The sequence below is a fragment of the Danio rerio genome, chromosome 4 (assembly GCF_049306965.1).
Source record: "Danio rerio strain Tuebingen ecotype United States chromosome 4, GRCz12tu, whole genome shotgun sequence".
Lineage (NCBI taxonomy): Eukaryota > Metazoa > Chordata > Actinopteri > Cypriniformes > Danionidae > Danio > Danio rerio.
In genome coordinates, this window is record NC_133179.1 from 72960001 (window position 1) to 72973338 (window position 13338).

General features: G+C 36.9%; 2 protein-coding genes across 15 annotated transcripts in view; one reads left to right on the top strand and one right to left on the bottom strand.

Moving 5' to 3' along the window:
* Nucleotides 1–13338, bottom strand: part of tmem19 (transmembrane protein 19) — a 1055620-nt gene that overhangs the window by 675697 nt on the left and 366585 nt on the right. The window lies entirely within an intron of this gene.
* Nucleotides 1–13338, top strand: part of slc2a13a (solute carrier family 2 member 13a) — a 171827-nt gene that overhangs the window by 141235 nt on the left and 17254 nt on the right. For all 13 annotated transcript variants that reach the window (XR_012402525.1, XR_012402523.1, XR_012402524.1 and 10 more), the window contains 2 exons: nt 9266–9429; nt 11581–11701. Coding sequence is in view for 4 of the 13 variants with exons in the window: in XM_073948393.1 (XP_073804494.1) it covers nt 9266–9429; nt 11581–11701 (285 nt within the window). In the remaining 9 variants the exon portion in view is untranslated. The remainder of the gene's footprint in view (nt 1–9265; nt 9430–11580; nt 11702–13338) is intronic.

The following is a 13338-nucleotide window of genomic DNA, read 5'->3' on the forward strand; positions in this document are numbered from 1 at the left end:
TTGTAATATCTCAACTCTTACAAACACTTTCACTCCATTATAGTTGTACTCTGCAGTGACTTTACGAATGTCGTGTGTTCTAAACTGTGGCTCTTGCTCAACTAAAATTCCAACATATAAACTCAACATCGCACATTCTGCAAACATTGGGATATCAGTGCTGAAATTATATATTTTAGTATGTAATGATCCATCCTACACTTATTTCAGTCCATCCATGCATCTATACTCATTTCCATCCTTCCATCTACCAAGTTTATTATAGTTCATGAAAACGAACGTAAAACCGAAAACTAAAATGTAAAATAATTGTCGTTAACTGAAATAAAAATACAAACTAGTTTTTTTTTACTAGAACTGAAACTGTATTGTGTACATACAAAGCTAACTGAAACTAAGTAAAATGATAGCAAAAACCTCCTTTGTTTTTGTCTTTGTGATTGTATTTAATACATAATCTTACTGTGAGTCTTTTAGAAGTAAATATTCGCGCTGCAGGTGTTTGACCGTACAGCACCTCAGTCCTGCCGCCATTAGCCAGATCGAGCCGGTTCTCCTCCAGTCAGTCCTCACTGTTGCTCCCGCGACAAAAACAACGAGTGGACATGACAGCAGCACGGTAACAGCATTAAATACAGACACTTTAAACTATTACTTTAACACATTTGTGCCCAATAATAGGTTTTATTTCTGTATCGCGATCGCGAACGAATCTTTTTAACCGGATCTTCTAAGTGAACCGGTTTAACTAGTTCACCAAATCGAACTGAATCATTTGAAACGATTCGCATCTCCAGTGAGCACTCATCCTCAAACTACTTACTTTTTAACAAGCATAATACCTACCTCTGACTCAAAATAACCCAATATATACTCTCATTCAGTTATTAGAACAGCAACATTACTCTAAAAGCAAATTTGAGAAGTAAAGAACTAAACACAAACAACACAATGGCGGCCTGCTGTGAGTGAACTGAACATGAACTGCAGCGCGGGTAAACCGAGAGTTTATTTCATAACAGACAATCGTAATGGTGGGCTGCTGTATTTGAATTTGAGGATGGTAGGTGATGGTGTTTATGTGTCCTCTGAATACACGTTTCAAAAAGAGTTTTTATTCTACAATATTTATTCCGTTGATTTTGAATCTTGCACCAAACAAATATAATTATTTAGGAAAAAAACTGAAACTAATACTGACACTAATAAAAACTAAACTAAAACAGTAATTTCAAAATATATAAACCAATAAAAGCTAGTAAATCTGCCTCTACAACTGACTGAATTTGAAAACAAAAAGTCAAAAAGAAATAAAAACTAAAACTAATGAAAAATGCAAAACTATTATAACCTTGGTAACTACACTTATTTCCCTCCATATATCCATTCATCTATCTATATTTAGTTGCATCCATCCATCCATCCATCCAAACTTATTTCCATACATCTATTCATCCATCCATTAATTCATCCATCCATCCATCTACACTTCTTTCAGTTGATCCAAACTTATTTCCATCCATTCATCCATCCATACTGTACATCTACAATTACTTCCATCCATCCACCCACACTTATTTCCATACATCAATTATTCATCCATCCAAACTTACTGTATTTCCATCCATCCATCATCCATCTATCTATACTAATTTCCATCTATCTATCTATACTTATTTACATCCATCCATCTAAACTTTTCTATCATCCACCCATCCATCTACAGTATACTTATTTCAATCCATCCATCTACACTTATTTACATCCACCCATCCATCTATACTTATTCCAATCCATCCATCTAATCTTATTTCCATCCACCCATCTATACATCTATCTACACTTATTTCCATCCACCCACCCACCCATCCATCTATACTTATTTCAATCCATGCATCCATCTAAACTTTTCATCTATTCATCCATCCATTCATTCAAACTTATTTCCATCCATCCATCTATCTACACTTATTTCCATCCATCCACCCACCCATCCATCCATCTATACTTATTTTAATCCATCCATCTAAACTTATGTCCATCCATCCATCCACCCATCCATCTATACTTATTTCTATTAATCTATATACACTTATTTCTATCCATCTATACTTTTCCATCCATCCATCCATCCATCCATCTATCTATACTTATTTCAATCCATCCATCTATACATCTATCTACACTTATTTCCATCCATCCACCCACCCATCCATCCATACTTATTTCTATTAATCTATATACACTTATTTCTATCCATCTATACTTTTCCATCCATCCATCCATCCATCCATCCATCCATCTATACTTATTTCAATCCATCCATCTATACATCTATCTACACTTATTTCCATCCACCCACCCATCCATCTATACTTATTTCAATCCATGCATCCATCTAAACTTTTCATCTATTCATCCATCCATTCATTCAAACTTATTTCCATACATCCATCTATCTACACTTATTTCCATCCATGCATCTGTTTATACTTACTTCCATCCATCCATCCATATATCTACACTTATTTCCATCCATCCATCCATCCATCTATACTTATTTCAATATATCCATCTAAACTTATGTCCATCCATCCATCCATTCATCCACCCATCCATCTATACTAATTTCAATCCATCCATCCATCTAAACTTTTCCATCATCCATCCATCCATCTACATAAATTTCCATCAATGCATGCATCTATTCATCCATCCATCCATCCATTCATTCAAACTTATTTTCATCCATCCGTTTATACTTATTTATAAAAATAAGTCACATTAAAAAGAGCTTATTACTGCTGACTTAATTATTTAGTAAATAATAATAATAATAATTCTCCTTCTGATGATGGTGGTTCGGTTAAAACCCACGCCCTTAACCAGTCTTTGGTTGTCAACTTTACTTCGGTCAAAAATAGTGAATAACAAATGTACAAGATCCATTAACAGATCCATCAACACCATTTCAGGAGAGACATGTTTTTTTTTTTTTTTCAAGGTTTTCACCTTTATTTTTGATAGGACAGTAGAGAGAATTGACAGGAAAGCATGGGGAGCAGAGAGAGGTGAAGGATTAGGTTAGTGTCGACGCACTAACCACTACACCATTGGCACCGACAGGAGAGACATGTTTGCGCGGAATAATAATTTAGGGGATTTCCCTCATTAATTTCTCCCATGATCAAAATGCAGTCCTCACTTCTGAAACGTACAATGTGTACGTGGATATGTTAGCTACACAATTAAATAATAAAAACACTGTTTGATTTGGTAACTAAATTTAACGGTGGCAATATTTGTTTGAGAAAACCAAGTAACTTTCATGTATTGTATCCATGATGCTCGTTGCCTTATTCACACTTCAATGGCCACCAAATATAAATGCACAGTAAAGCATTGCTTCAGGAGACCACTGTGATGTAATCTGGCAGTTTTTAAGCCTCATCGTCCTGGATCTCTGCCTAATTAAACATTGTTTCTAGCTTAAAACTGACACAGTAGAACAAACAACCGAGACCCCGAATGTGTGTTTTCACAGCAGCTCGTCTTATTAGCATTCCCCGAGTCTCTCAGCGGATAGACGAAGCATTTCTTATTACAAAATCGGTGTCTTGTTAAATTCTCCTTAAAGCTAATTTACATTTCTGAGGTGTTTGTGTTGCTCCGTTTCTTCCGAAACGCTAGCATGCAGTGAAGTTTCTAGGTCTCTCTGTGTCGTGTTTCTTCATGGGTGTTTAGTAATAAAGTAGCTCAAACATGATGATGAGTTAGACACAATGTTCATTCTGTCTCCACTGCAGCAGGACTTTTTATTCTATACTGGATGTTATTTCTGTTCAGTGACGAGACCGTTAATAATCAAGGCATGATCATGTTATATTGAGCTCAAATAAGCGTAATCTGGAGGCCTTTGCCTTTTATATGAGCCACTTCTGATACCAAATGATTTACTAGTAGTCAAGTTATTAACTTGTTCCTAAAACTTGAATAGGCGACAAGATAAATATATGTTCAATAACTGCATAAAGACATAAGGTGTTCACAATTCTGCTTTTTCTGCTGTGGTCAGTTTGCTCAGTAGCTCACCTTGTAAGATGGTGTACTTGTGACGCAGAGCGCTCGCATTCGAGTATGGTGTAGTATGGTTTTTACAAAAGAGATAAAAGCTATGTAAAATCAAGCTAGGGCGGTGCGGTGGCGCAGTGGGTGGCGCTGTCACCTCACAGCAAGAAGGTCACTGGTTTGAGTTTGCATGTTCTCCCTGTGTTGGCGTGGGTTTCCTTCGGGTGCTCCGGTTTCCCCTACATTCAAAACACATGCGCTATAGGTGGGTAAGCTAAGTTGTGCGTAGTGTATGTATGTGTGGGGGTGTTTCCCAGTACTGGGTTGCAGCTGGAAGGGCATCTGCTGTGTAAAAAAAAATTATGCTGGATAAGTTAGTGGCTTATTCCGCTGTGCTGACCCCCGAAAATAAAAGGAACGAGTGGATGAAAATCGAGGTAAAGCTTTGTGGTCGCACTTTTCTCTTACATTTGCTTTTGAAAACACTATTGGTTGGGTTTTAGTGATCAATATGACATGGTCATGTACAAGTAGGACGTGTATGTGAGTTGTGCAACAAAAAATACCGTAAATATATTTAGTACGTCATATGTAGAACATTTAAAATTCATAAACATGTAGACAGCGCCCTCTAGTGGATTTGGCATCTGAAATGTGCAAATGAGACGAACCCCGAGCAACACATTTCGGGCTCTATTTTGACGATCCATGCACAAAGTGCAAAGCGCAGTGTCTGAATCCACTTTTGCTATTTTAAGGATGGAAAAAGTCCGCTTTGCGCCGTGGCGCATGGTCTAACAGGGTTGAGCTTATCCTCCTAATGAGTTATAGGTGTGTTTTGAGAATAAACCAATCAGAGTAATATATTTTTGTTGTAATATTTTAATCATTTAATTCTTTTTTTATTTGTAATGACATTTGCATATTACTGGACACCCTGTGTGTATTAAGCAATGTTTAAGCGAGGCGCACAACTAACGCGCTCTGCGCTGGACTTTAGACCGGCCTTGATCTGGACTATTTTAGTTCTCAAAATAGCAACACTCCCGCAGTGCGCCTCAGCACACCTCCTTTTTTAGACCAGAACGCCTATGGGTGCAATTATGAGCGTAAATTTGTTTGCTATTTCAACAGTGTGGTGCAAAACGACTCTTGCGCCGAGCTGAAACTAGCAAACAACAATTGCGTTACGCCTTGCGCCGCGTGCATGATAGGGGACCTTCATGTTTCACAAAAATGTAGATTAAGGCGCATACTTTCCCAATGAGCTTGGGTTGCACGAAACACTTGAACACTGTATTTTGAATATTCTGATTCATTTATTCAATTTACTATTACTTTTTGAAAGCTTTTAAATTGGTAAACACTTAAAATATCGACGTCAAATCTCGTATATGTGATATGAAAGTGCATTTTTTAATGTCTTATGATTGATTATTGAAAAAAAAAAAAAGACACATCTTTGGAGCTTGACAAGCTAAGTCAGATGCATCCACTGGTCGCCGTTTGCTTTTTAATATGCGCAAAAGAGCAGGGTGAACATTCTGCTAAACATCTGGTTTTGTGTTCCACAAAACAAAGTTGATCATGTGTCATTGGGATGACTTGAGGATGAGTCGGATAAACGATTTTCATTTTTTGGATGAGTTACTCTGCGAAAAGGGCTGGGTTCCACAGTTCCTTCATGTTGTACCAACATTTTTGGAGTGTAATTTGGTTTAAGTCAGCGTGCGGGAAGACTATGGCAGCATGTAATAATGCAAATCCTTTCTGAATCTGTGAAAAAGAGCAGGATGGTGGCATTTTCCTTCGGGTTAATGAAGGTTTTCCTGCTCCGCTCCTTTGTGGGGAGTCTGGATCTGACTACATACTTGATTACTGTATAGGGGAACTGTATATCGTATGTTTTTAATAACACAGGATGATTTCAAACCTCTGTGGAGGTAACAATTACTGCCAAACTAATGATTTCGACCGCTGCTTGTTTTGATGAAAGGGATATGCGAAGCATATGTAGATCATAACGAGGGAGGCAATTAGTTGCAAGTCTGCATAATGCTACAGAAAAAGGCCATTAATTGTTAGTATGCTTATTAGAAAGGGATTTTTAAAGGGACAGCGTGTCTGATTACTTCATTACAATGTCCAAAATCCTCTAGAACAGTCTTATACATTTTGTTGACTCATAGATTATCCCAAATGTTTCGAAGAATGTTTAAGTCAGGGGTCAACAAACTTGTTCCTGCAGATTTTAGGTCCAACCCTAATCAAACACACCTGAGCAAGCTAATCAAGGTCTTACTAGGTGTACTTGAAACACCAAGGCAGGTGTGTTGAGGAAAGTTGGAGCTAAACCCTGCAGGGATACCAGCCCTCCAGGACCGAAATTGGTAAAATAAAATAGGTAAAAAGGGGTAAAATAGGTGCCCTTCAAATATAATTTGTATTTAATTTGCTTTAAAAATGCAAGTTGGTCAGCACAGCCTAAGAAGTGGCCACTTTGAAAGCTTCGAGAATCTATTTTATCCTGCACGTTAGCCTTAAGGGCGAAAACACTATTGGTTGGGTTTTAGTGATCAATATGACAAGGTCATGTACAAGAAGGACGTGTAAGTGAGGTGTACAACAAAACATACCGTAAATATATTTAGTACGTCATATGTAGAACATTTAAAATTCACAAACATGTAGACAGCGCCCTCTAGTGGATTTGTCATCTGAAATGTGCAGTGAGACGAACCCGGAGCAACACATTTTGGATCCCTGCGCAAAGTGCAAAGCGCAGTGTCTGAATCCACTTTTGCTATTTTAAGGATGGAAAAATCCGCTTTGCGCCGTGGCGCATGGTCTAACAGGGTTGAGCTTATCCTCCTAATGAGTTATAGGTGTGTGAAATATTCTCGCGCCTGGCGCCGCATCGCGCACCTCCGCTGACTTCGCTTTTTATACTCGCCGCGTTCGCCGTTGTGATATTCTTTAAAATGACAGGGGGCGGTCAAAAGAAACCCACACTACAATCCGACGGATAAACAGAGAAGTAGGAAGTTACCGGAATTACGTCATATCATAATGTCGTTCAATATTTTTTAACTAATTATTTGTATTGTTTTTATATATTATTTTAATGATTATAAGCATTTTCATAACCATTCAAGCTTATTTAAATATCTAACTTTGATGCATCACTTGCTTTCGTTCATATCTCGGACAGTTTTACCATTTAAAGTTTATTATTATATTAATCACAAGAAAACATGAGTTGCTCTACAAATATAATTTTATTATAGCAAGAATAAAAGCAAAAACTTGCTAAAAAAATGTTTTTTTTTTTTTTTTTTTTGCATTTAGCCCAATCCACAAATATATACATCAGTGTGACACCTATACTGGTGGAAAAACATATTCAGTAATTGTGTGCTTCTCCACTTTTGTCATGGCCTCTTTTGGCATGAACAAACTTATCGCTCAGCTTTTTCCAAACTTTTTAACATAAACTTTCCTCCTTTCTCACTGCTGTTGTTATTTCTAGCAAATAATCATTGCTCATCACTTGCTTTTGTTTATATCTCGAACAGTATATCTATTACATTTTATTAAAATATTAATGACAGCAGAACATGCGTTGCTCTACAAATAAATGTTTTATTATCGCGAAAACAAAAGCAAAGAAAGCACACTTACTAAAAAAAAACGTATGTTTTACATTACTTTACGGCTAGTTTCTCCTCTTCTTATGCTAAAAAGGCAGGGAGGGTCCAACATTACAGATCATGATCACCCAGCCCAGAGAAACAGGCTATCAGTATATCTATTCCTTTCCAGTTATCAAAAATAATTTAGTGACTTCATTATAGTTTTGTAAACATTAAATAGTTTTAAATACAAAATTAAAAATACAAAATGAAAAAATTAATTAAATTCTGTAATTGTGTACATTTTGCCATGGCCTCTCTTGCTTTTAATAAACTTATTCTTCAGGTTTTTCCAAACCTTTTAACAAAAACTTTCTCCTTTCCCATGACTGTTGCAATTTCTAGCCAGTATTTATTGATTGTCTGGTTATTATGATCACGGTTCATAAAGATGTGTTTACAGTCGTACTGTTTCAGATAAAATCTCTTCAAAGTGTTTCATATTCAATTCAAATCAGTTGCGCACTGTTCGCTCGAGTCTTAAAAAATGCCTGACGCACCGCCAGCCGAAATCATGCCGCGCGCACCCAAAGCGAACCTCCGCAAACTCCGCGATTAACGTCACATTCGCGCACTCAAGCGAACAGGCGGACGCATCGAGTATACTCCAGGCTTTAGTTAGCAGGCACATTGTGACTGCATTTGACTTGCCAGTCGATCAAGTACAAAAACGAAGCAGAAAACCGTCTAACCATATAAAAATAGACGTGAAACATCGATATAGAAAAATATTGTAGACAATTTTACAGAGATTTTCTAAATTTTGGCAAAAAACGCGAGACGCAGAAGGAGGTTGAAACGTTAGCGCGCATAAGCAGTGCGAAAAAAGCCTGTTCCATGTGATCAAGGCCTAATTTGCTATGTTTATTCTCACATATCTAATAAGTAACTATTCATATCTACTATTATTCCTGTTACGGTCGTTTTGAAAGTTTAATTGTAAGCTGTATCTAATTCTCTTGCTTTTTATCCAACGCAATCTCACGGCAATTCGTAACTTTTTCCATTTTAGTGGCTAATTCGTATGAATTCGTACGATCTAATTCGTACAATTTAGTACGATTTGCTCATCCCCCAATGACGGTTGGGGTTAGGGGTGGGGTCAGGTGCCACGCCTCCTTTTTAAAATCGTACCATTTCGTACGACTAAACTCGTACGAATTCGTACGAATTAGCCACTAAACTGGCAAAACGTAAAATACTTACGTTTTCTCGTGAGATCAGGCTGTTTTATCAGATCAGAAACTAACAATTAACGGGCGAGTTCACCCAAAGCCATCATTTCCTCACCCTTCACTTCTTCAACACCTTTTCGAGTTTCCTTCCTCTGTAAAAACACAGAAGAAGATGTTTTGAAAAATGTTGGAAACCAGTAACCACTGACCTCCACAGTATTTGTTTTTCCTACTATGAAAGTCAATGCTTCAACAACAACAACAAAACAGGTTTGAAAACATGTAATGTTTAATAAAAGTCTTAATGTTTCCTATGTGCTCTTTCTGAAGGTACTACAGCGCCACCATTCTGCAGATGTCAGGAGTGCGAGATGATAAGCTGGCCATCTGGCTGGTGACTGTAACAGCCTTCACTAATTTCCTGTTTACTCTTCTCGGCGTGTGGCTGGTTGAAAGAGTAGGGAGGCGCAAGCTTACACTGGGGAGCATCTTCGGTAAGACTGTACTATAGTATGTTTGACTAATATATTCACTGTGAAAATGCAGGGTTACACACAATTCATTCATGTCTTCCCAACACAAATGCATTAACTTAACAAATTTAAGTGGATTAAATAAATCCCTCAAATAAAATCTCAAGATTTGTGTTGGTCGAGCTCATTTTAAATAAGTGTTTTTCAATTGGACCTACTTTTATAACCTGTTTTATCACATTTAATCTGTTTTATTTTCTTATACTTCTCTTTTATTCCTGTTTATGTTAAGCTCTTTGAATTGCCACTGTGTGTGAACTGTGCTGTAGAAAAAAGTCAGTTTTGCTCCGTTTTCACTGACTAGGGATGATGATTATATAGACTTTATACTGTTTTTATGTTGTACTGTTTCCTCTCACCATGGCTAGGTTTGACAAAAAATAAATACAGTAAAAAAATATATTGGAAAAAAATATTTAGGGTAAAATAACTCTCTGTAATTCTTTGAATACATGTCAAATTGTATGAATTTGTGCACAGTTACGTTATTAATTTTAATCATAGTTTGACGATTCATGTTGTGCTGCTCGATAGCATTCATGATGATCTGCATTTATTTGTAAGAGGTTTCATAACATTTATTATATGTATTATTTACATATTATATTATTATTATATATTATATAATATTATTATATTTTATTATTATGTATTATATTATATTTTATGTTATATTATATTTATTATTATATTGTTATGTTTTATTATATTATTATTATATTTTATTATTATATATTATATTATTATCTTATTATATTATATTTTTATGTTATATTATATTTATTATTATACTATATTATTATGTTTTATTATATTATATTTATTATTATATTTTATTATTATATATTATATTATATTTATTATTATACTATATTATTATGTTTTATTATAATATATTTATTATTATATTTTATTATATTATTATATTTATTATTATATTATGTTCATTATTATATTATATTTATTATTATATTATATTATATATTATTATCAGGGGTTTGCTTTTTTAAGTGCGGTATTTAAAGAAGACCTTAGAGATGTTATTTAGTCAGACATTCTATATCATATTTGCATATATAAATGCCTATTTTACAATATATACTCACCGGCCACTTTATTAGGTACACCTGTCCAATTGCTAGTTAACGCAAATTTCACATTGCAGCAGCTCAAAGCATTTAGGCATGTAGACATGGTCAAGACGATCTGCTGCAACCCGAGCATCAGAATGGGGAAGAAAGGGGATTTAAGTGACTTTGAACGTGGCATGGTTGTTGCTGCCAGACGGGCTGCTCTGAATATTTCAGAATCTGCTGATCTACTGGGACTTTCATGCACAACCATCTCTAGGGTTTACAGAGAATGCTCCGACAAAGAGGAAATATCCAGTGAGTGGCAGTTCTGTGGGCGCAAATGCAAATGCCTTGTTGATGTCAGAGAAGAATGGTCAGACTGGTTCCAGCTGATAGAAAGGCAACAGTAACTCAAATAAGCACTTGTTACAACCGAGCTCTGCAGAAGAGCATCTCTGAACACACAACACGTCCAACCTTGAGGCGGATGGGCTACAGCAGCAGAAGACCACACCAGGTGCCGCTCCTGTCAGCCAAAACTGGACAATAGAAGATTGGAGAAACGTTGCCTGCTCTGATGAGTCTCCATTTCTGCTGACACATTCGGATGCTCGGCTCAGAATTCGGCCTCAACAACATAAAGCATGGATCCATCCTGCCTTGGAATGTCCATGGATGTGCAGCCGACAAATCTGCAGCAACTGTGTGATGCTATCAAGTCAATATGGAGCAAAATCTCTGAGGAATATTTCCAGTAGCTTGTTGAATCTCTGCCATGAAGGATTAAGGCAGATCTGAAGGCAAAAGGGGCTCCGACCCCACTGGTACGGTGTACCTAATAAAGTGGCCGGTTTGTTTATGTCGCATATATGTGTATATAAAACACAAAATCTTTGAAATCCAAATAACAACTTGTATTTTATAAATGTCACATTGCTGGATCTCAGATTTATACATGGCTTGGTTGTCTAAACTTTGGACTTTAAACGCTAAAAAAGGTCACTATAAATATGAGAATGTGCTTTTCCCCCCTGTATAGGCACTGTTTTGAGTCTTTGTGTGCTATCTGTCGGGTTCCTCCTGTCCGCTCAGCATTCTCCTCCTGTTACTCTACATCTGTCCGATCCCACAACACCCAACTCCAGCTGCGCAGCACATCTGTGAGTATGCTGATCCTCTACAATACACGGCTAACAAGATCATTATGTAGGATGTCTTCCTTGAGAGTTGTTAAAGAACACAAAACTTGCTGTTAAGCTGCGGTCACACTAGAGTTTGAGCATGTGAAATTCTGTCGTACGGCGCTGTGAAAAGGGGCAGGATTAAACAAGATGATTAGACATTAAAAATAGCGAGCGATTGCTCCATATTTTAAATTTCTGTCCAGAGAGGTCATGTTTAGATCCTCGATTGGTCTCACGCAGTCAAGTGACGCGATTTCGCAGGTCAGAGTTCACCAAGCTTGAACTTTGCAACGCAGCAAACTGTGAAACTAGACGCATGCGTTTCCAGTCTGACGCATTTGCGTGTGTATGAATGGAAGTCTATGTGGAGAAAAGTCCAGTCTGACCGCAGCTTTAGTCAGCTATGGGGCTAAAATTGTGCCAAACAAAAGGAAAAATATATTTCACATAAGCCAATCAGAGAAGACCAGCTGTTAACTCCGCCCCCATGAGAGATTTGTGCTAGAATTGATCGCGTTCACGTGTTGCCGAAACATTACTGTAGTATCTCCAAGTCACGGGTTTCTAATTTTTTAGCCAAGAAGTCAGATAATTGTTGTGCGTTAAGCTAAAGCGCTATGAACCAACTATAGCTGTGTTTCCATCTAAAAATGCTAATGAACTTCATGCGCAAAACTGAATTATCGCATAAAAGACGTGCGAATTAAAGCAGCGTTTCCATCCAACGAGTCAAAGCGAACAAAATTTGTCACTTCCTTATTGACTGGCGCCAAATATCTACAGTAAAAACTGAATTTTGCGGCAGTAGGGGAAGCTGCATTAATCCTTTCTTCATTTAATAAACGACTTGCACCTCAAAAGGCAATCCTGACACGCAGTGAACGCGTTAGTGGCGTTTGAAGGTGTCAGACGCAGAGCACAGACGCTCTTGACTCTGGAGGTCATTAATAATATAGTAACACTAATACTGAAACGGTAAGGTGTTTTAGAATGAGCCAAACAACAGTTCAAATGTTTACAGTGTGCTCAGCCTGCTGGTTTGTCCATTCACACACAATTATTATCACATAACAAAATCACATGACCTTTTATAATGCACATACTGGAATTTGTTTGGTAAGTGTTTCCATCATAGTTTATGCGCATCTTTTCTTATCGAGTAAAAAGTTTATCCTGCACAGTTATGCGCATACGCTTTTTACATCAATCGTTTTTTTTTTATGCGCATATCCAAAATGCATGGTGGATGGAAACATCGCTAACGAGATGGCCTGGGCTGTGCCTTCACACAAATTCCTTCTTAGAAAGATCAGCCCAAAAGGAGGAATGTATGGATTTGTGGCGAAAGGTAGCATCGTTGACCCATGATAACCGATAGTACCTATAGCTTTGTGTTTTCGTATGCTATTTAAACAGTTCAAATTTTAATTTGCAGGTTAAGTGCAAAGCAAACACTGCAAAAAAGTATTTTCTTACGTAGATTTTTTTGCCATGTTTCTAGTCCAAATATCTAAAAAAAATTCTTAAATCAAGAATTTTCTAGGCACGCAAAACCAGCCTGATCTCACGAGGAAACGTAAGTATTTTACGTTTTGTCAATTTAGTGACTAATT